This window comes from Hyperoodon ampullatus, assembly GCF_949752795.1.
Source record: "Hyperoodon ampullatus genome assembly, chromosome: 1".
Classification (NCBI taxonomy): Eukaryota; Metazoa; Chordata; class Mammalia; order Artiodactyla; family Ziphiidae; genus Hyperoodon; species Hyperoodon ampullatus.
The window spans coordinates 62,841,041-62,864,307 of record NC_136914.1 but is presented as its reverse complement, the minus strand read 5'-3'; the positions used below and the strand labels follow the sequence as shown (position 1 = coordinate 62,864,307).

The 23,267-nt window shown below is 50.9% G+C and overlaps 1 protein-coding gene across 30 annotated transcripts in view; it reads left to right on the top strand.

Annotated features, from left to right (window-relative positions):
- CAMK2G (calcium/calmodulin dependent protein kinase II gamma) overlaps positions 1–22,303 on the top strand; it is a gene marked incomplete at its 5' end in the record, with an annotated part of 53,736 nt that extends 31,433 nt beyond the window's left edge. For 2 of the 30 annotated variants that reach the window (XM_079719022.1, XM_079719026.1), the window contains 8 exons: positions 3,225–3,268; positions 13,067–13,135; positions 14,302–14,346; positions 15,817–15,865; positions 17,070–17,183; positions 19,194–19,269; positions 19,639–19,733; positions 21,221–22,303. In XM_079719022.1, the coding sequence (XP_079575148.1) occupies positions 3,225–3,268; positions 13,067–13,135; positions 14,302–14,346; positions 15,817–15,865; positions 17,070–17,183; positions 19,194–19,269; positions 19,639–19,733; positions 21,221–21,453 (725 nt within the window). In that variant the 3' untranslated portion in view covers positions 21,454–22,303. Of the gene's footprint in view, positions 1–1,210; positions 1,274–3,224; positions 3,269–10,899; positions 10,933–13,066; positions 13,136–14,301; positions 14,347–15,792; positions 15,866–17,069; positions 17,184–19,193; positions 19,270–19,638; positions 19,734–21,220 lie in introns of all 30 variants that reach the window. The other 28 variants (XM_079719004.1, XM_079719011.1, XM_079719012.1 and 25 more) reach the window with 26 other exon arrangements.
- Between the last annotated feature and the right edge of the window lie 964 nt (positions 22,304–23,267).

Genomic DNA, 23,267 nt, shown 5'->3' with positions numbered 1-23,267 from the left:
AGAGCAGATATGTGCCGACCCTAGAATGGGGTGATTGCTTCTCTCTCTGAGTGGAAGAGATGTGAAACAGGCTGCTAGGAAATCAATAGCATGTGCCCTGTCCCGTGGCCTCCGGCCTCTGCCTCAGCCTCTCCCCATCCATTTCATGAAATTGGTGTCCTGGTTTCAGGAACTCAGTCTCTCTGTTACAACACAGCACCTTCACTGATCCCTAAAGAGCCTCCTGTCCTTGCTGCCCAGACTTTGTCTGGCCGTGGCACTCACTTTGCCCTGGTGCAGTAGGCAAACAAACAAAAAAGAATGCTGCAAGCACTCCAGGATGACCTCTTCTGCCCTGACTCTGGGACAGGTGAAGACAGAGCCAGTCTCCAGAAGCTTCTGTAGGAAGAGGTGTCTAGAAGTATAATCAAGAAGTAACGGCACTTGTGTGCTGCTTTAGGAACAAGTGAGGCTGTTTTCTGAGTTGATCCCAAATAGAAGGTTCAGCTTATCCCTGGATTCTGGCAGGTTGGCTAATGGTGGAATCGGGGCTTCTAGAATGTATTGCTTAAGCGGCCTTTGTTTACTTTCTGGGCGCTCATTTTTGGGGCACCTGCACCTTTGGAACTCTGAAATGCAGCCTCTCCTGGCCACCTGTCTTGAAGAGGGAAAGTGACCGGTGTCTCTGAGGAGTTGGGGGCTGTGGAACATCAATGAACTGGCTGCCCAAGGACCACGGACCCTCCTTGGGCCCCGAGTGCCAGTCTCTCTACTGTTTGGGATGCAGCCGGAGGAAAGGGCTGCCCTCTGAAAATGTCCTCCTTTAGGTCCCCTGGGGAGGAAGGTTTGCAGATGAGGCTCAGTTTCCTGACAGCCTTAAGCCAGGGCTGGGCTGCCTCGGAAAGGACACCGCCCCTTGCCAAGTCAGGCTTTGACCTGCAGACCCTCTCCCGAGGTGGTCGTGGGACAGGTGGAGCCGTGGGATCCCCCACGCCCTGTCCGAGCCCGGTTCTCTCAGGTTCCCAGACTGCTGCAGGGCTGGCTGCACCTGCTCACCAGCCTGCCCCCTGCACCTCCGCTCCCGCAGCTCGGCCGGCTTGGCCACGCCGCCCGGACCCCGCCGTGCACAGCGGCAGCGGGTTCCTGCGCCTCGCGCTGGGGCATGCTCGCTGCTGACTGGCCCCCGTGGCTTTGCGGCAGCTCTGTGCACTCAGAGACTGTATCCCCTCAGTTGGCAGGCAGAGCTCCGCCCCCGCCTCGCCTGCCGCGAGCGCCGCCGGCCTGGCCGGGCAAGGTACGTGGCATGAGTCCTCCCCGACCGCCTGCCTCGGCTCCCTGCCACCCCACCAGGAGGGCCAGCATGCCAGGCCCGCTCACCAGGGAGGCGAGTCCCATGCTTGCGGGCTGAGATGGGCATGCCGGACGGACCACCTAACTTGGCATCTGCGAGCGCATCGGTGTTACGGAGCCCCCTAACCAGCCGTGCATGCTGGGCGCTTGCCAACTCTCAGGAGGCAATAGCCTGGGACGTGGAGCTGGGCAGCAGGAGGCTTTCCTCCCGACGCCACCCGCCCGAGAGCCTGGGCTGCCTGTGAGGGCTGCGGCCAAGGTGGCCCGAGACAGCCCTGGCGTGGCCCGGGGCTGAGTTGCCCACGGCGGAAGACTAGGCTTCAGCGACACTGGTGGGCGGCCCCGAAGGGGAAGCCACGCCCCTCACAATTGTGAAGTCTGGCATTTGCCGGCCTCCGGGCCTGAAATGCGGTAGAGTACAGAAGCTGTGCAGACAGCCGCTCCTGAGTTTGGATCCTAGCCCTGCCACACCCTGAGCAAGTCACATCAGCTCTCCCAACCTTAGTTGCCTCATCTCTCCAATGGGGCTAAGAAATAACATGGTGACGATTAGGATCATGTATGTCTAAGGCCCTCAACCCTGCCTGTATGAGAAAACTTGTTAAGAAAGAAACCCTGATGCTGAGACCCCACCCCAGACAAATAAAATCAGAATCCCTAGGGCATGGGATAGGCATTTTTCTCTAACTCCCAAGTGATTCTAACTGTCAGAGTAGAGAAGTTTGACGTATGTAAAGCACTTAACACCGTCAGTGGTCAGGCATAGTAGTAAACACATTTTAAAAATAAGTTTCAAATCACCTCAGCATAAACTGGAGATAGGACCAAGGGCCATTTTTGGAGGTCAGAATTCCTGTGATGCAAGGACCCTATTCTCACTGGAGACCCAGCTTGGATAAGAAAGGACACCTGAAGGGAAGAATGGCAGCAATGACAGTAGTTAACACTTGATGAGTTCTTGCTATGTGCCAGGCACTCTGCTTAGTGCTTTTCATGCCATTATCCCATTTTATAGATAAAGAAACTGAGGTTCAGAGAGGTTAAGTAACTCACACAGCGAGCAAGCAGTAGAACCAAGATGCGAACCCATTGACGTCTAGGTGGATCAGACAGTTGGACTGATTCATTCTCCCTGGAATCTCCCATCCACTGTCTGCTACTTTCCTGTGACCTTTGAGGCCAACAGGCATCACCAGCCTTCCTATGTGGAGCTCATCAGCCTTGAGCATCACCCTGTGCCTGGCTAGAACCTGTTAAATACCTCATTATTCTGCCCAGTCCTTTCTGCTCAGTGGGTCCAGAGAGTAGACTGAGGGAAGGGTGGCAGTGAGGACCTGCCCAGTCAAGGCTTCAACCCCCTGGCAAAACCCTCCTGTAGGTGGTCCTAGTCTCTGTGTCTGTGTCTGTCTGTCCTCACGTCTGGTCTCCTTCATGAACTGTGACACTCTTGTTTCTTGAGAACACTCAGGAGATGTCTTGCATCCTTGCAGCTTGGCTGTCCTGAGAATCTCCATGGCATCTAGGGACGGAGCCCTCACCTTTCACCCTGGCACTCTGCTTCCAGGCCTAGGTGGAAGCTGTTGAAGGCAGAGTTCCCAATGGCCCAGGCAGCCCCAGTACTGAATGTGGTTTCTCCTCCTAAATGCGGAGTGTCCCTGTTTCTGCTGAGCCTTCTTCCATGGCAGAGGAGATCCTGGGGTGCCCCCCTGAGGGTCTGACGCTGCTTGAGATGCCCTTCTTGCTTTGGGGCATCAGGAAGGGCCTCTTCTAGGGGGTTCAGGAGACTCCTGGCCCCCTTGTCAAACACATCAGTCTCTTGCGGATCCAGCTGCCAGACTTCAGGATGGGAAGAGGGTACAATACAGGAGACTTGATTTTTCTCTTTGTTTTCACAGCTGCCAAAAGCCTATTGAACAAGAAGTCGGATGGCGGTGTCAAGGTAGGTGTCTCCACTCCTCCAGCCCAAGGTCTGGCCTTTCTCTTCCAACAGTCACTCCCAAGGGACTCCTTGGCACTTTGTTCCCCCTTTCCCCAAGAACCTTCCTATCCTTGCTTTTCTGCTTTAAACCAGAAACCTCTGTGCTCAGAACAGCAGGTTCCACTGGCCTGAGAGGGCGGAGGGATACGTGCTTCACCTGACCCTAGCTTGGTTAGAAAGACTCAGGGGAGATGATCCAAACTATAGTTTACTAGAGCTGAATCCTGAACGTGACTTCCAGACACAGGTTTCATCTCCAGGGCTTGACTCTCCGGGTTTTTTAGGTCACTGGTTAATCTTTTTTTCTTTTTAAAGCACAAACCGATTTAATCAAACGAAAGCAAAGTTTGCCTGGTTGACTCAGGGTACAGGGCTTGGCACCTGAAGCCACTATCCTTTTGTTCTTTTTTCTTATCTCCAAAGCACTCCCAGAACCCAGCTCAGATACCATTGAGTGAAAGCATCAAACTTTCTCGAGGCATAGGTGCCTCAGACACAGGCCAGGGACATGGTACCTCACAGCTCGTTTTCATTTGGTGAGGGAACTTTTCCTGGGGGATGAGGGCAAGAGGAGGGACAGGGGCCCATAGGGACCAACAAGAAGCCTTAGTGGGGGTGGCTGCTTGGCCAAGGTAGAGGGGTCCTCACACAGCCAAGGTGCTCTTAGAGGCTTTGGGGGCAGAAAGGGCCCTGGGGCTGGGGCATTGGATAGGAGTTCATGCTATCTTGAAGCCTGCCAATTTACACCACAGAGAATTTCAAACCATTATTATGCAAACCTTTAAGTTCCAACAAAAGTTTAAATTAGGGGCTTCCCTGGTGGCTCAGTGGTTGAGAGTCCGCCTGCCGATGCAGGGGACACGGGTTCGTGCCCCGGTCTGGGAAGATCCCACAGCCGCAGAGCGGCTAGGCCCGTGAGCCACGGCCACTGAGCCTGCGCGTCCGGAGCCTGTGCTCCACAACGGGAGAGCCCACAGCAGTGAGAGGCCCGCGTACCGAAGAAAAAACAAAAAAAACCCCAAACAAACAAACAAAAAGTTTACATTAGACCTTTCCCCGGGATCTTATGTCCCCAGCTGAGGTGTATCTGTGCGCCCCTTTCCCTTCCCCCATCCCTTCCTCTTTCTCTCATTGTCTGCATGCCTGCTTCCACGTACTTCTGCCCTAAGGAGGGGAGCTTGGGCTCCACGCACACTTGCTGACATGGAGCTGGGGTTGACTGGCAGCCCCTCAGTTACAGGGGTGTGAGCTCGATGGTGGAGCCAGGTTAGGAAAAGGTGGCTAGTTAGAGAGAGATTTTGCATATATTTTTCTGGAGAAGAAGCTAGAGTCAATCTTTACAAAGTATTAAGTACCTGTCAGAGGCTCAGTGCTACACTAAGTTCTAGAGGCACACAAGAGGTATAAGAGGAGATGCAGGTTTCATCCAGCCTCAAGAATTGCAGGGTCAATTAAAAAGGAAAGTGAACACATCTGGGATCAGCTAAGCACTGAATGGTATATGGTACTGGACCCTACATGGGATGGTTCAGTCCAAGAAGCTTCTGGGGAAGAGACTTATTGGAAAAAGCTAAAAGGAGGTAGGAAGATTGGAACCAAGTCAGTGATTGCCTCTAGAGAATGGGATTGGAGGTGAAGGCAGGGTGGGGAGACACACCTTTTGTTTTTTTACTTTGTACACATGTGTTTTCTTTAAAATGAGAATGTATTTTCTGTAACTTAAAAACAACAAAAAATATTTTTATGGGTTCTGTTATACATATTGATGTTCTCTGCCCAACTGGAACATGGGGTGTTTGGTAGAGGGATATAAAAAATACAGCTGGGGCTTCCCTGGTGGCGCAGTGGTTGGGAGTCCGCCTGCCGATGCAGGGGACACGGGTTCGTGCCCTGGTCCGGGAGGATCCCACATGCCGCGGAGCGGCTGGGCCCGTGAGCCAGGGCCGCTGAGCCTGTGCTCCGCAACGGGAGAGGCCACAACAGTGAGAGGCCCGGCGTACAGCAAAAAAAAAAAAAAAAAAAATACAGCTGGATTGGTCTGGTTGAGCAGAGGAATTGGAGGTTTGTGTGTTAGACCACAGAAAACACCATAGACCACTGAGCAGGGAAGGTTAAGAGTGATGTTTTCGAAAGACTTGCCTAAGCGTGTAAGGGTGAATAGAAGAGGGTAGGAACTAGACACAGGTATCAACTAGGATTTATTATAGTCTGGGTGTAGGGTGAAGAAAAGATGATGAGAAATAGAAAGGGTTAATATTCAAAATAATCACCAGAGGAGCACAGACCAGCCACTTGGAATAGGTGCTGCCTGTAGGTCGTCGGTCCAGCTCTACCCATAGGTGCTGGGCTCTGATTAGACATTAGCTCTGATGAGAGGTGTGGCAAAGGAAGTTCCCATTAGATACGGGAGATTAAAAAAGGGTCCATCAAAGGTAATGGCAAAGTGTCTTGAATATTGAAAGAAATGGTGGTATCTTTGCTAGAAATGTGAGTAGTCGTGAAGGAATGTTTTGGTGGGAAGAGAAGTTTTGTTTTGACCACACTGAGATTGAGAGACAAGTGAAGATCTGGGCAGAGAGGTTTTCAAAGGTGCTGGGAGATACCTGGTGTAGCCCAGGGTGGTGTACAGAGGGAGACTCACGTGAGTGAATCTCGTGTCCACTGAAGGAGGTACGTGCCAGGCAGGCGCTGGAGGAGCAGAGAGACAAGCACCTGAGCCAGAACAGCAAATTTTCCCGAAGGAGATGGCCCAGGAACTGAGTTTGAAGGACTAGTTGGATTTTACCAAGTTAAGGAGGGGAGTGGAGAGGAGAGGACATTCCAGGCAAAGGGAATACACAGGTTTGAAACAGCACGATGATTCTGGGAACTCCATTAGCTTTTGTATGGTGGAAGCAGAGAGTGATTGCACAAAACAGGACCTGAAATGAAGCAGTGACAGCTGAGATGGTGAGAGGACGGGTTAAAGGTGTCATTAAGGAGTAGGTTTCTGGCAGAACTTTGTAGATACTGGCCTCAGGCACAGCCATGTAAGACTTGCCTAAGGAGCTAGTTAAAATACACAGATTCCAGGGTCCAGCCTGGAATTCAGATTCAGGAAGCCTTGGGCAGGAGGCAGAATCTCAATTTTAATAACACTCCCATTCCTCCATATGAATCCAAAGCACACAAATGTTGAAGAGTCCAGGAAAGGCAGAATTTCAGGGTTATCTGTTATTAAGGAGCTGGAAGAGGAGGAATTAGCAAAGGAAATGGAGAAAGAGGTGGAGGAAGAACAGCGGAGTGCAACAATGCCAGCTGTGACAGGGATGCTGAGAAGGATACAGGCTAGGCAAACAGCATCGGTAGTTCAATTGCTTTAAATGAGAACATATGTGGGGAACCTAGCCCAGGTTCTGACCCTGATTAGGTACTCCGTAAATGAGTTTTATGCTTGAGAAAAGACTTTGAATATAGAGGTGGGAACAGAAGCTAAGATGCAAGAGTTTAAGAAGGGCATGACCAACCAAAATTCAAAGGCCAACAAGAGACAGGTTGGAGAAAATATTCATAGCAGGTGTGATGGGATGAGTTAATACTATTTTTATACAAAAGAGCTTTCTCTAATAAATAAGAATACCCCCTAAAATCCAGCAGATAAATGGTCAAAGAAGATGAACTGACAATCTGAAAAGAGGAAGTAGAATGAGTTAACAAGTGTGGATGTTTAGCCTCACTGGTATCAGAGAAACACAGGTTGAAACAAGGTGCCATTTTTTGACTCTTAAATTCTTGATGGTGATGTAAATCGGAATGACCCCTCCTAAAGCAGCCTGTGTGTCAAAAGCCACAAAAATGCTCCTGTTTTACCTTTTAGTTCTACTTCTGGGAATTTGTCCCAAAGGAATCACTCAAAATATGGAAAAACTGAAAACAGAAAGATGTTCAACATGACATTACTTATAACCATGAGAAGATGGGAAACATCAAAAGCCCAAAGGATAATGACTAAATAATTATGGGAAATCTAATTGACCATTACAAAGTTATTAATTTTTATGACTACATAATGACAGAAATGTTTCAAGTGGAAAAAGTGGGATATAAAGCAGTACATACACTACTGTCTAAATTTTGTTTAAAAAAACAAAGTACTGGGCTTCTCTGGGGGCGCAGTGGTTGAGAGTCCGCCTGCCTATGCAGGGGACACGGGTTCGTGCCCTGGTCCGGGAAGATCCCACATGCCACAGAGCGGCTGGGCCTGTGAGCCATGGCCACTGAGCCTGTGCATCCGGAGCCTGTGCTCCGCAACGGGAGAGGCCACAACAGTGAGAGGCCCGTGTACCACACACACACAAAAAAAAGTACTTATAGATTATATTCGGTGTATGATATGTGAATAGAAAAAGAACCAGGAGAAAACCCACTGAAGTGTTAATAGTTACTTCACTGGGTGATGGGAATTTGGGAAACTTTTATTTCATACATTTTTCTGTATTTTCTACATTTTTCACCTAGACCGTGTATTACTTTGATAATCAGAATAAAAATTAAGATACTATTTATTTTTAAAGTAAGACATTAAAAGAAAGTAAGGCATAAACTTGTATATAGCTTACAATGATATGTTTAAATTGCATACACAAAAGACTGGTAACAGTGATAGGATTATGGGTGTTTTTTTCCCCTCTTTTCTCTTTTCCAAATTGCTTGTAATGTGGCTGCAGTCCTTTTATAATCAGGAACAAGTATATAATAATGAACAGCGTGGTTGGATGAAAGTACTGCAAAAGGGGAAGGAAAAGACAAGGCAAGGTATGCGGGGTTTTGCTTTTCTGGGCCTTCTTGAAAGTCAAGGTGATAACCTGTGTTATGAGGGAGGCCTGTGAAGCCGCTCGGAAGATCCTGATCTGTCAGCATCCTGGATCTTTCTTTTAGACCCCATACTTCTTTCCCAGCACCCCACCCCCACCCCAGTTTCTGCTGCTTAAAGTCCATAGGGAGATTTCTTCCTTGCTGTTCAGAAGCTTTCACAGATGCTCGGATATTAGCATTGGTTTGAGCAGTGAGTCTACCGTGTGCAGTTGAATTTGGGGACTTCAGGCTCTGGTTAGGTTTCTTTGAAGGTAGATGCCAGTGACTCAGGGTCTATGGAGGAGTGAGAGCCACTTAAGAGGACAAGACTTGAGGGGCCCCTAATTGAGGACAACTTGTGCATTCCACTAGTCCCAGGCCAGAATGACCATCCAATCTTAAAAGAAAGAGCGAGGAAGCAAAGAAAAGGAGAGAGAAATAAGGAAAAGAAGGAAGAAAGGAAAGAAGGAAGGGAGGGAGGGAAGAAAAAAGGAAGAGAGAGATGCTATTATTTTCCTTAAGTACTGTTTGAATATTTGTTTAAGTGTGGAAAGGAGGCTTGAACCTTCTTCTGGTTTAAAATTTTTAATATTTAATTTTTAAACATAAGTGAAGTATGGTTCTTTAAAATGATCTGGTAATTAAACAGTGCTGCAGGCTGCCAGAGGAGGAGGCCAGCTATGCATGGCTGAGGGCAAAACCCTAAAGGGATGGAGAAAGAAATTGAAAGAAGCCTGCTCACCTGGTAGAAACTAACCCATGAGTAGAAAGGATTATCTCAGGTTTTCATGCAGGGCAGTTTAAGTAAGAGAGGCAGCTGGGAGCAAGTTGGGAACTTACTCCCCATTAGTTGAAGCAGACAGCAGAAAGTACTCTGCCTAAGGCAAGGTCTGGGTGAAAGCAACCTGCATGGCCTTTTGACTCCAAGACTGGCCCTGGTCTGTGCCCCTGCAGAGTTTTCAGAGCTGTAATTCCAGGCAAGTTAGAAGCCTGTGCTCTGCTTTAGCCTGGGGAAAAACCAGAGTCAACAAACCCAGTTGAACTTGGCAAACATTTGTTGATCGTATGCTGACTTTTAGACATTTTGCTAGGCACCATGGAGATTACCAAGACAAATAAGATAGGACCTTCCTTCAAAGTGTTACCACTCTGGTTGGATAAAGGGAGAAGTATATATATGAATGTAAAGCAACTCCCTTTTTTTGGATAATTTTGGAAGTAAAATCTCATATGTGGGTATATATGAAAGGCTAGGACTTCCCTGGTGGCACAGTGGTTAAGAATCCGCCTGCCAATGCAGGGGACACGGGTTCGAGCCCTGGTCCAGGAAGATCCCACATGCCGCGGAGCAACTAAGCCCGTGCTCCGCAACTACTGAGCCTGCGCTCTAGAGCCCGCGAGCCACAACTACTGAAGTCCGTGCGCCTAGAGCCCGTGCTCCGCAGCAACACAAGCCACCACAATGAGAAGCCCGCGCAGGCAACAAAAAGCAGCCCCCGCTCGACGCAACTAGAGAAAGCCCGCGCATAGCAACAAAGACCCAACACAGCCAAAAATAAATAAATAAATTTATTTAAAAAAAAAAAAAAGGCTAAAGCAAGAGGCCTCATTATATTTAAGCTTTCTTTTTCTTTAGACCTATTTCTAAATTGTGGACCATTCTTTTAAATACTTGTAGTCCCCTTCTTTTGAATAGAATACGTTCTCAAAAATGTCTTCTCAAGTAGAGTGTCAGCTTCTTGAGGGCAGGAACATTTATCTGTGTTCAGTATGCCTAGAATAGCCCTCAGTAAGCATTGGTTGGCTATCGTTAGATGAATATGCGAGTAAACGACACACAGGCACGTTCCTAGGGGACTCCTGTCTCCCAGCGAGCTAATGATAAAATCCTCAATTACCTTTCACCTTTTAGACACAGTCTTCCAAGATATATTTTCAGTGTTCCGTGTGGTCTTTATTTTTCTGCTCTTGTTTCATGTCTGAACATAAAGTGTTTGAGCTTCTAACTGAGGCTAAGGCATCCCTGCTTTCAGCATTCCCTGTGGTTTACATCTTTGTGTCCATAAGATCACTGCACTTTCAATCACCAGCACGCCTGCTTTTCCATTGCCCCCTAATTACAAAATGCAATAAAACATTGAAATCTTATAAATGAGCATGGCCATACCAACAAAGAAATGGGTGCCAAAATTTAATATTTGTCAGATGATTTTCAAAAGCTCAACATCTTTCTCTGAAAAGGAGTTTTAGGAGTCCAGTGAAAAAAAGTCTAGGTTCAGAAGTCAAATGTTTAAAGCTGAGGATGACCTAGAGTAGCTTTTGCTCTTTACCTGATAGCTACTCACTCGAATTTCAGGCAGACCTAGTAATGAGAGAAAATAAATAATCCTGTAGGTGAGCTAGATAAGCCTAAACCTATAAATTTGCAGCAAAATGTTACTTACTCTCATAGACTTGTGATTTAATCTCCTTTTAAGAGGTTTCTCTGAGCAAATCTGAGACACCTCAGAATATCCTCAATCTGTGTTTGTGAACCTGACAGCAGAGGAGTTCTTCCTCTCCCAGGGTCTGGAGGGGTGTGTGTGCCTGCCTGTCTAGATGCTGTTTTAACCCTTCTGGTGCTGGACTCCAGGTCTCCTCCTTCTGCTCTTTTCTCCTGAGGCAGAGCCCATGCTGGTGCACTAACCTGCAGCGTCTCTGTGCTTCTCTTCTTACCTCCTCTTTCCCCTTCTCTTTCCCTTTTGCTGTGGTGTGTCCAGAAAAGGAAGTCGAGTTCCAGCGTGCACCTAATGGTGAGCCTTGCCTGCCCACCCATCCTCCCGCTCCATGCTGCCTGCGCCCGCCTGCCAGCCACGCAAACCCATTCTGCCATGTGCGTGTGCTTCACTCATCCTCACTGCATGTCTGTGCTGTGCGGGCAGGTGTGACCTGTCCTGCCAGGCGGGGGCCATTGCCCGAGGTCGCCCAGCGGCCTAAGAAACGGGCATTGGAATGTGTGGTATGGCATTCCCTGCTGCAGCATTTGGACTGCCCCCAGCAGCCCAGGGCAGGATGTGAAGCTGGTAGGGATTCGGGGCCAGGTGGCAAGCACAGGGGGAGACCCTCACTCACGGTTGCTCAGGAGGAGAGGCCCTGCTCACCGGGCACAAGCAGCCGTTTCCTACAGACTGGCAGCCAGCGGACCTCTGTGTGGTGTGCAGAGGAGCCGGTTGTAGGCTCTCGGCTCTGAGCCTCACTCTCCCGGCCTTTTCCCCTGTGCAAATGCCCATGAGCACGCTGTGCCCGGTGTTTCATCCTTCCCACCCCGCCCGCAGGAGCAACAGCTGAAAGGCTGCAGAGAGCGCATAGTCTTTCTCATGGGACACAGGACACCCAGGGGAACATAGCAGCCTGAATCCTTATGAAACCATCTATTAAAGCCAGAGGTGGGGCCACCTCGGTGACATCCCAGCCCTCTGCAGATATGGCAGTTTTTACAGACACCCTGCAGTCCTTGCCCCCTGCCAGGGTCTTGTCTCAGCTGGGCTTTGCAAATAGAATAGCTTTGTCCAATCAGCCCCAAACAGGTCCATATCAGCAGCTGAGCTAGGAGGGGTCTGCTCTTTCCTGGGGGGATATGGAAGAGAGCAGAGTTCATGTGAAATTAGATCCACATCCTTTCTACTCCTGGGGCCCCCCTTCTCCAGCCTGCAGAGTTCAGCGGAGTCTGATAGCACTTAGGTACCTGGCTTGAGGTTCCATGCCTAGCCCTGGGTTTGGAGACATGTCGACCATTGATAGCAAGTTACGGCTTCAGGTCTGGTCCAAGGGGCCATAAAAGAGGCCTCCAGGCAAGAAGTAGGACAGTCGGGATGGCTTTCTGTATGTGTTCTAGGAGAGAAGCAGCACATTCTAGCTGCCAGCGTGCCCTCATTTGCACCCTGCATAGAGATGGTAGCTGTACATTCGTCTCTCTGCTTGTTGAAGAATTGGCAGGCATCAGGCTGCTCCTCAGTGGCCACCGACTCCACCGGGACTCCCAGTGAGACTGAGTGTATTGGTTAGGGGATTGTAAGAGGCAGAGGGCATCAATAGGACTCCCTGCCCTGGAGATCGGCCTCCTTCCTTCCTCGTTATCCTCCCCCCACCCTCCCTTGCTGTGCCACTCAGTGTAATATTTTGAAAGGCAAGGAGATATCCCAGTGGTCTGCTGTTGGGAATGTCGGCCTGCTGGGCAACCTCCTCTTTCCTGGGGACTGGGTTCTGGATTCACCTGCTGCTCCTTGGAGCTCTGCCCTCATTCCCAGCTGACCAGGTCGAAGATTGATCAGGCAGAAAGGCCAACAGCACAGCCCTGTCTCTACTCCCTAGGGTCAGTGGATGCATTTTGTATCCAAATTCTACGCCTTTCCTCTCTGGACACCATCTCCTAGGCCAGGTTTTCTTCCTCTCTTTGTTCCTCTTCTTTTCAGATCAGGCTTCAATCTGGTGTTGTAAGGGGAAGGAAATGCAAGTGGCAGGTTGAAAGGGCAGCAGGGGACTGCCCACAGTTAGGGGACCCAGAGTTTCTGAATTTTGTTCTGCTTTCTTATAAACCACACTCCTTTCCCCCTATAAAGTGAGAAGATCCCGAATTTCTTTGGGTGTGAAGTATGATTGTGCAGTGACATGGCACCTGGCACCAGCAAAGATTTCTGGAGAGATGCTTTAAAACAAGTCTTCGGGCTCATCCCACCTTGAGGATGCCTCCGGGGCTAGGCCTCTGGGTCCCTCCAGATAATCTCCTCTGATCACATCTCTCCAACCGTGGCTCCTATCCCGCAGTGTTATGGAGGCCACCTCAGGCCTGGCTCCTCCAGGCCAGGCCGGGGGGTGGCAAGGGAGGTCTGGGAGTCGAGCGGCTTTGGTGACTCTAGAGGAACTAAACCATCTGTTTTCTTGTCTCAGCCACAGAGCAACAACAAAAACAGTCTCGTAAGCCCAGCCCAAGAGCCCGCGCCCTTGCAGACGGCCATGGTACCTCCTGACTGCCGCTTCTCCGCCCCTGCCCCTGGCTGCCTCCCCTCCTTCCCGCTTCCTCCCAGGCCTCCTCGGCCCTTTTCCTTTCTCATCCCTGTAGAGCAGGCTGCTTTGCGCACTGCCCCATAGGCCCCTTCCCCCTCACTGTCGTGCTTGGCCGTGCTCCTTCCTGCATGGCAGAACTGCTGCTCCTGCTTCTTTGCTCTTGGCGGGGGAGAGTGGTCAGGGCTCTCAGCTAAGCCTCCCAGCCCCAGGCTGGGCCCTCAGTGGGTCTGCTGCAGGGGCCGGGAAGGTGAGTTGCTTATAAAAGGAGAGGGTAGGAGCTTTCTTGGGATCTGTACATCAGTTCTTGGAGGCCTCCTTGTAAAATCTGCCTCAGCCTCTCCTTTGCAAAGCAATGAATAGGAAGGGGGGCTGGGGTCCCCCACCTCTGGATGGTGCTGAGGTGTCTGGGTTCCTGGAGAGCCCCCATGCTGTCCCAGTTCTGTCTGGGCTCAGCCAGGGGCACTGTGTGCTCTCAGAGCTCCCTCTGCTGGTGACTAACTAGAGTTAGCAGGGCGTGTCTGGGAGAGGGAGGGGGGAATTGTGCTGCCCCTCCTCCTACTTCCTGTGGCCTCTGGAGCTGCCTGCTGTGGGGCTGTAGGGACAGGAGCTCTGGGCGAGGCAGAGGGTGGGTGAAGCAGGCGGCTCTCCGGGCTCAGCTTGCTGAGGGCCACGCTGGGTCTTTCTGGGAGACCTTAGTCCACTCTCCCGGCATCCCTGCCTCCTGCACACCCCTTGATGAACACTGTTGTCAGGGCCCAGCCTGTGCCCTCAAGCCTACAGCTCCTCCAGTGTACTTGTCCCGTGGGAGAAAGGACACTCAGATTCAGCAGGGATCGGGAACAGGGGCCCGTGTCCCCGGCTTCCCCGGTACCTGCTTCCATTAAGCGCCAGGCCTCTCCTCCTTACCAGCCAATGCTGACCCCTAAATCTGGGGCTTCCAGCTGCCTGGGACCCACTTGAGCCAGGATATTTTGTCTTGTGAGCATGGCTGACGAGCAGGCCTCAGTGGTCATCATAGGGTCAGTGTACGAGGGTGCGGGGGTAGGGGTGGGGTCCCTTAGGGAAGAGCTGTAGGTCTTTCCCCAGGTCAGAAGGGTAACTTTCATCTTCCCTCACAGGAGCCACAAACCACTGTGGTCCACAATGCTACAGATGGGATCAAGGTAAGTGGCTCCTGAACCAGTCTCCTGCTTTCCAGGTCAGCAGGAAACAGGTGGGCTGGGTAACAGGGTTTAAGCGTCCTGCAGATGATGGCAGCCTACAGGCTGCACCTCAAGGCCAAGGTATTTGCAGAGTCTAGGCTGGGGGTAGCACATGCCTGTTTATCACTCTGTTGCCAGGAAGGGCATCATACCTTAGTGATGCTGAGCAGGCTCTAGAGCCAGACAGGCCTGAGTTTGCATCCTGGCCCTGGACCCCTGGACCAGTCACTCTCCCACGCTGCACCTCAGTTTCCTTATCTGTAAATTGGGGATAATAAAAGTAGAATCTTCGTCCATGTGAAGTTTAAATGAGAGTAAACATTAGCTAGAAAAACAGAGGCAAGAGTATAATCAGACCCTAGAGCAGTCATTCCCCATTGCCTCACTCCTTCATGCCCTCAATAACCTTGTCTCCATATTTTCACTACCATTAGTAAATATTTATTGAGCCCAAAACCATCCACGGCTCTGGTGATGAGACAAAATCCCTCTCCACAGGTGTAGGGGAGGCAGATAATAAACCAAAAACCAAATAAATAAGATAAAATCCAGTAGTGATAAGTGCTATGAAGAAATGATGCAAAGTAAATAGATAATGAACAGGGCCTTTAATTAAGTGGTCGGGGAAGGGCCTCCCTCAGGAGGTGATACTTGAGCTAAAAACTAAAAGACTGGAAGGAGACAGCCAGGCAGACTCTGAGGCAGAGTGTCCTGGACAGAGGGAATGCAAGGGCAGGGGCTTGGCACATATACGGGACAGAAGAAATCAGAGCTAAGGGTGTGGTGAGCAAGGGGAGGGTAGCAGGAGGGTGGTGAGGCTGGAGGAGCAGACAGGACCTGCTCTGTAGGACTTGACAGGAGTTTGCATTTTTTTTTCCAGCAGCAATAAGAAGCTGTTGGAGGCTCTTAGCAGGGGAGTAATGGCGTCTGATTTACACTCTGGCTGTGTTATGGGCAACAACTTTAGGGGGGAAGCAAGTGTGGAAGCAGGGAGACCAGGCAGCTATTGTGTAGTTCAGGTGCCAGATGTTGGCATCTTGGGCTGAGGTTGTAGCTGTGCATTTGAGGAGAAGAGGTAAGACATGTAATTTATTTTGGAGGTAGAACTGACAGATTTGGTTTTAGATTAGATAATTGAGATATGAGGGAAAGAGAGAAAGAAAAGAATCAGCATAAAAATCAAGCCTAGAAGATGACTCTAGGTTTTAGCCTGAACAACTGGATAAGTGGTACATTTACTGACTTGGGGAAGACTCAGGACGGTGTTTGAGAATCCAGAGTTTCATAAGAGTCAGATGGCAAGGGTGGAAATAGAACCTTCTGATTCCTCCTTGCAGCTCCCGTAGGAGCACATGCTCTGCTTTTGTTCTGCTTGGCTCCTCTGGTTTCCAAGAGCCTGATTTATAGAAACTTGTTCTTTTTGGCCTGCAGGGCTCCACAGAGAGCTGCAACACCACCACAGAAGATGAGGACCTCAAAGGTAGGTGCTAGCCCTTGGTGGGGAAGAGGCCCCGGCAGTGTCCCAGGTACCTAGGCTCCAGTGGGGCACCTGCCTTGTCTGCCCCCAGAACTGAGATTGGTGGCTCCTTATACCCCAGGAGAAAGTTGAGCATAAAAGCTACTTTCCATGGGCCAAGATATGAGGCCCTGTCTCTTGTTGCTGGGCTGGGCAAGTGGCTTCTCTTCTTTGACCCCAAGTCTGGGATAGCTAAATGAGGGCTGTTCCTGAGGCCCAGGGCTCAGAGAACTGTTCCTGTTGCTGCTGTGACGTGATATCCCAGAACAGGGACATCTTGAGTCCCTGCAGAAGCAGCCTATAGATGTCATGAGCCATTAGTAGGGTGACCAGTCATCCCAATTTCCCCAGGACTGAAGTGATTCCCAGGATGTGGAACTTTTGGTTTTAAAGCTAGGACAGTCCTGGACACGTCGGGGTGGGTTGGTCACTCTTATCACAAAGCTTTGGCATGAGTGATGGAGTCAGAACCACCTGTCCTGTACAGACCCACCAGCTTAAGTTTGGGCCTGGCCAGAGTGCCAGAGGGTGTGGGAAGGCATGGCAGGCCAGGCTACTGGGAATCTCTGTCCTGCTCTTTGGCTTGGCCTCCTGGAATTGCTCCCTTTGCCTTCAGTAAGTGACCTAGGCCAGGTCCTCAGAAAAGTTGGAGGAACGTTACAGGACAGAGCTGAGAGAGCATGCCCAGCGGCGATAAGGGAGCACAAACCTCTGGTAATACAAAAAAAAAAAAAAAGGAAAAGAAAAAAGAAAGCATAAACGTATAAGGCAGTAAAGAACAGTGCTTCCAGGGCTGCTGGAATTGAGGTCAGATCAGTTCACTTCTGGCGATGCTGGCAGAGTAAGCGGCTCCTTCACTGCTGGGCTCTTGACCTTGTAGCCTTGTCCCCTAGAACATCTTCCCCAGGACTTGTACAGGCTGTTCGAAGGCTCCTCTGGAAGCCACAAACCCAGGTCTGTGCCCCTTCCTGGGGCTCTCAGCTGGGAGGCCTCTCTGGCAGAGGCGGTGGCGTGGGACGTGGTCCAGTGTCCACAGCAGCCCGAGGCGTCGCCTTGCCCCGGCTCTTCAGTGCCACGGGCTCGGGTCCTGTCCGGCTTGCTCGCTCACCTGCCTTGTTCTGTTTGTTTTGGCTGCTCTGCCTTGCCCTGCCCTGCCCTGGCTGGCTAGCTGCCCCGCTCCGCACTGGGAATGGCAGCTCGGTGCCTGAAGGACGGAGCTCCCGGGACAGAACAGCCCCCTCTGCAGGCATGCAGCCCCAGCCTTCTCTCTGCTCCTCAGCCAGTAAGTGTGAGGGAGGCACATTCTGGCTTCCGTCTCCCTGGCTTGTCCCGAAGCCCCTCGGGGATTCCCCCCAGCCCCTCCCCAGAGCTGTCAGCCCAGCCCAGCTGTCCATCTGGTCAGCCTCAGGAACTCAACCTCTGCTGGGTGTGGGAGCTGATTGGAGGTGCTGTTAAGACCAGGCAGGGGCCCTTGAGACCGGGGCCCAAAGACATGAAGAAGAGTGGGTGGAAAATCGTTGCAGGAGGGAAGGAGTAGAAGGCCACTGGGATATGCAGTGGGCCTTGCCTCAGCACCGAGCGGGAAGAAAGGTGGAGCCAGAAGTCAGGTCCAGGGTAGTGGGCATGGGGCGGGGGGTGAAATTTGCCATATAGTCAAGAAACCATGTCGGGATGTGGTGCTTCTTGAGGCTAAGCGTAAGATCATATTAAGAGCTTGGGGTGAGACAGGCCTGAGTTTAAATCCAGCTACACTACCTTCAAAAATGTGTGAAGTAACTTAACCTCCCAGAGCTACAGTTTCCTTATCTGTAAAGTGGGGATAAAATGGCACCTACTTCATAGCATTATGAAAAATAAATGGGATAGTAGAATGTCTGGGTATGATGCTTTGCTGGGTTAATGATAGCTTGTATTTGTATTTTTAGTTGTGTTTTTGTAGAGGATGCCTTTGTCTGCTTCTTTCCCTCCTACTGTCTGTCCTTTCAGAGTTTCTAAACACGATCCTCTTCACCCGTAGGGCCCCAGTCAGGTCCTGCAGATGGGTGTGGTGGGGTTGGAGAGGGGTGTGTGTGTGTGTGTGTGTGTGTACGTATGCCTACCTGCTTGCCTCTAGAAAGTGGATAGAGCTCTGTGGTTCCCCTCACCTCCTGTTTATTCACCTAGAGCTGCCCCCATGGTGGTGCTCGTGGCTGTAGAGCCCCCCTCCTGGCTGTACCATTGGCTGCTCTGCCTTCTCCCAGTGGTGCCCCTTAGCTGTGCTGTTCTAATGCTCACATTTGTCTTGCAGCCTCTCGCTCCTGTGAGGAAAGGCTTGTGGCCTGGGCCAGCCTGGGGCTCCGGTCAGGGTTAGCCCGAGCTCAGTACGAGGCCTCCCTTACCCTGGCGGTACCCTCTGCTAATAGTGGCGCTCCCTGTAAGTGAGCTGCCTAGAAGAGCAGGACGTCACCAGCAGTCCCTTGGCTTGGGATTGGGGTGCGGGGTGCTCTGAGGGCACCAACTCTGCCTGCCTGTCAGTCTGAAGCTTGTCTTGGTTTTCCTGAGGGACATGTCTTGGCTTGAGAGCTGGTATGAGATTTAGAGCCTTTCCAAGGCTTGTCCACGGTAAACGGAACTGTCTCACTGGTGAGAGGCTCCATTTAAAAAAGAGTGTTTATAGTTCCAAGATCCTTTATCCCAGAAAAGCCCCGTGGAGGAGATGAGCAGGGTGAAGAGAATTAAGCATCCATCCCAGGGCTCTGTTCATCCTTTGGAGCCCTCATCCCTGGCTAGATTCTGCTCTCAGGCTGGCTGTCGCCCAGGGCTAAGTTCTGGACCACTGAGTGAGGGCTGGGGGTGGGGAGGTGGTAACTGAGACCTGACTGAGCCCCTTCAGGTGAGAGAAGCAAGTGGGTGGTGGAAACAGCCCTATCGGGAGATGGTTCTTTGAGAGGCTAAACCTGCCGGGGATCAGATACACAGACTGAAGGCAGAATATTCACAATGTGTCAAGCTCCTCAGCCGTTAAGGACAAGAGTGTTTTCTGCATCCTGGTTGTTGATGGAGAGGGAGGCAAAGGCCAGAGGATCATAAGGCGGGCTTTGTGGGGAAGGGGTCGTTAGCTCTATGGACAACAGAGGGGGAATGGAGAGAAAGGTGGGCTCATCTTCCTGCAAAGGGCCTTAAAGACAGAGAAGACAGGGATGTCTTTGTCAGAGAGATCAAGGGGATTCTCTGAAGGATTGGGGAGGGCTTTCCGTCACTTGGGAGATTCCCAGTCTCACACGGGTAAATTGCTATATTTTTCCCCCCACAGTGCGAAAACAGGAGATCATTAAGATCACAGAACAACTCATTGAGGCCATCAACAATGGGGACTTTGAGGCCTACACGTGAGTAGAGACTTATTTCCTTGAGACCCAAGTCATCTCTTGAGGCCTTCCCTCCTCCCAAAAAGCAGCTGGGACCAGGGGAAAAGAGAAGGCTGGGCCTTGCACACAGTGTCCGAGTTGAACACCAAGCCCCTAGCCTGGGAGCCCTTCCAGGTAGACATCAGTGATTGAGCCCGCCTGTGGTGTCTGGGCCGTGGGCCGAAAGGGCAGAGCTAAGTGGCTTGGCAGGCAGGGCTCTAAGATCTCAGCCGTCTTGTCAGGCCCAGCCCACAGCTAACCTGCTGCGGGACAGACACCACTGATGGGGAAGAGAGACGAGTAATTCTCATGCAAGACTGACGGGCTGCTTTTTTTTTTTCCCCCCTGCAGGAAGATTTGTGATCCAGGCCTCACTTCCTTTGAGCCTGAGGCCCTCGGTAACCTCGTGGAAGGGATGGATTTCCATAAGTTTTACTTTGAGAATCGTGAGTGGGTTCGTGCTGCTGAGATACTCCTGCCTGCCCCTCACCCCCTTGCCTCTGTCCCCGCTCACCTTCTCCTCTTCCCAGTTGCCCGCTTTTCCCTTACTGGACCTGCCTGCCGCATCCTTGTCTATGTGCTTGCCCCCTTGGGCCCTGAGGATGGTCTTCAACTGGCACCTTCAAAGGGCTGCCTCCAGAGCCCCGCCTGCCCCTCCATTCTGCAGCTGCCTCGTGGCAGTGCCAGTGCCAGTTGCCATAATCAAGCCCACTGTATTTCTTTAAGCCTCGCCTCTTTCCAAGACGATTGGAAACCATGCGAGGTCCGGTTGAGATGATCTCAGCTCTGTGTCTGCAGGTTTCAGAATAGAGGAAATTAAAACCAGGATAAGAATGTGCAAGCAAGTAACAGGGCGCTGTTGATGATTGTGAGATCGGAAGTTGTGGCTAGGGTCCTCCTCCTAGCCGCGAGGGAGACAGAGGAGTCCTGGCTGGGGGTCAGGGGGGCAGGGTATATGCTCTGGACAGTTCCTGGAAGTCCCAGAGGATAAGAAGCTGATTCATCTCCTCTTCCCATCTTTCTTTCCACTAAGACCGTCCCCCTTCTTATTTTTTTCTCATCTTTCCCACTTTATCCTGGGCCTTCCCCTTCCTGCCCCGGATTTTATTTTCTCACTGTTTTCTCTACTAACTGCCATCCTTTCCATGTCTTAGCTGCAGTTACAAACCCTAGGTTATCTAGGTACTTCTGTCAGCCAGAAGCAATTCCAGAATTTATAGAAGCTCTCCGAAAGGTCTCATGTAGCCCCTAATATTTGAATTGAAGTAAAATATGAATCTCAATAAAAGCTCCACAATCCATAGTGTTTGCTGATAATGGCAACCCATCTTCTTTTGGTTTTCCCCCAGAGGACCTGGGAACCCTGGGAATATCCTGAGCTTGGTGCTTTAGTGACTTTTTTTTTTTTTTTTTAACTTTGGATCTTTTTAAAATCAGAAATCAATTTTGAATATTTTAAGTTCTTGATTTTGCTCTATAGCCCTAATCAGGGACAAGCCAACCCTTATGAAATCTAAACCCACCTGTTAGGTTAGAAAGATCATCATAGGCTTTCGTTAAGATAGTCCTGAGTTCAAATGTTGTGTGATTTGGACAACTTACTTTAACCTCCTTGAGCCTATTTCCTTATCTTATAATGAAGAAAATAATATTGACCAAGGAATATGGCTCATGCGTGTAAAACCGCCCAGCACAATGTCTGATTAAAACAGTAGCTGCTATTATCATTGTTCCACACCTTTCTCTTCCTTTTGAATAATCAAGACTAATCTGATGGGGTTTCCCAGCCTCTGGAAGGTGTATGGGGACTTGGAGACTCACAGAATGGTTACTGGAGAGAGGGTGAGACTTGGGAAGTGCAGGCTGGGAGGAAAATGCCAGTCCCCAGGCCTGACACCCTCCTACCTATCCCACCCTGCCCTGCCCCCTACAGTCCTGTCCAAGAACAGCAAGCCCATCCACACCACCATCCTGAACCCACACGTCCACGTGATTGGAGAGGACGCAGCTTGCATTGCCTACATCCGCCTTACCCAGTACATCGATGGGCAGGGCCGGCCTCGCACCAGCCAGTCAGAGGAGACCCGGGTCTGGCACCGCCGGGATGGCAAGTGGCTCAATGTCCACTATCACTGTTCAGGGGCCCCTGCCGCACCGCTGCAGTGAGCTCAGCCACAGGTGCACCTGGTCGGGGGTTGGGGAGCGGCTGGGACAAGTGGGGTCAGAGGAGGAAGAAGAGGTTGAGAGGTGGCATTGGGGGAGGATACATGGGCCATCCCAGAAGAGTAGCGAAGGCTGGACAGTGTGGTGGTTGTAATAAGTCATGCTCTGAAGTCAGACAGACTCGGGTCTGGCTCCTTGACTCCAAATTGGGTGACCTTGGACAGGTTACTTCCCCTCCCTAAGCCTCATTTTCCTCAGCTGTCAATAGGAAAGAAGGAGGGACTTCCCTGGTGGTCCAGTGGTTAAGACTCCACCCTTCCACTGCAGAGGGCGCGAGTTTGATCCCTGGTTAGGGAACTAAGATTCCGCATGCCTGCAGTGCAGCCCAAAAAAAAAAAAAAAAAAGGAGTGGTGCCTACCTCCTTTGTTGTTGTGAGGATTAAATAATATACTTGTAAGTAAAGCACTTAGTAAGTGCTCAGCAAATGTGAGGCAGTGTTATGTTTAAATACTAGCTTCTCCCCCATCCTCCACCCTCTCAGGCAGAATTGACCACGTATGTAGTGTGTTTAAGTCTCTGGAACTCCTCTGTGTGGGTATTGTCCTCTGTTCTGTTACCACGTCTGTTCTGTTTGACAGGGGCATAAGGAGATCCCAGCCGGAGGTCAAACCTTCGCAGCCAGTGGCTCTGGAGGGCCTGAGTGACAGCGGCAGTCCTGTTCGTTTGAGGTTTAAAACAATTAAATTACAAAGCGGCAGCAGCCAATGCACGCCCCTGCATGCAGCCCTCCCGCCCGCCCTTCGTGTCTGTCTCTGCTGTACCGAGGTGTTTTTTACATTTAAGAAAAGAAGATCGTTTTAAAAAAAAAAATGGGATCCATACCGTGATGCGTTTTAAAACCACCAATAGCCCTTGGGCTAGCAAGAAGGCAGGAGTTTGTGTGATGCCCATCCTGGCACAAGCAATGGGCTCACCTACCAGCCCGGAAGAGGTGAGCTCAGCCTCTGGCCTCCATGGACTCAGGGGACCAGGCAAGAACTCTGACAGAACTTTGGGGGCTGTGATGTGATTACAGCCCCTGAGGTGGCCTACCTGCCCCAGGTCTAGGAATGGACGTCTTCAGAATTTGTATACACGCCTAGAATGAGGCTGATGAAGAACATCATGGCCAACAGATCTACTTGGGAGAGAACGCGGAGCTCCCAGCCTGCCGTGGAGGCAGCTGAGAAACAGTGGCCTCAGGACTGAGAAGCAGGGCCCGGACATTGCTGTACTGTACCATTTAGTATAGACGGGAAGAGAATTGGTGCTGCAGAAGTGTGTCCGCTACAAAGCTGATGAGAAACCTCGTGTTAGTCTGACATGCACTCACTGACTCATCCATTTCTATAGGATGCACAATGCACGTGGGCCCTGCTATTGAGGCCCAATCCTTGCAGCTGGGAAGTGGGAGGGGTTGCCGCTTTGCTTCGTGTTTGTTTTCTTATAACAGCAAGGAGAGAGCCGGGCCTTGGTCTGGGCTCCCCCTGCTGCCTTTGGCAGTTCTGTTTCCGTGCTGATTTGGGCCATCTTTGTCTTGCCTTTTCATGCTGGTGGTCCCTGTGCTGACCCTCATCTGGGCCTGGGCCCTCTGCCAAGTGCCCCTGTGGGATGGGAAGAGTGAGGCGGCGGGATTGAGTGATGGTTGTTTCTATGCATTCAGGCTGCCCTCGGGGCTGCCTCCCTTCTTACTCTTCCCTTGCTGCACGCCCATCTCTTTTCCTGTCTTTGAGATTGACCTGACTACTCGGGCAAGAAGAGGTATCCTCTACAAAGA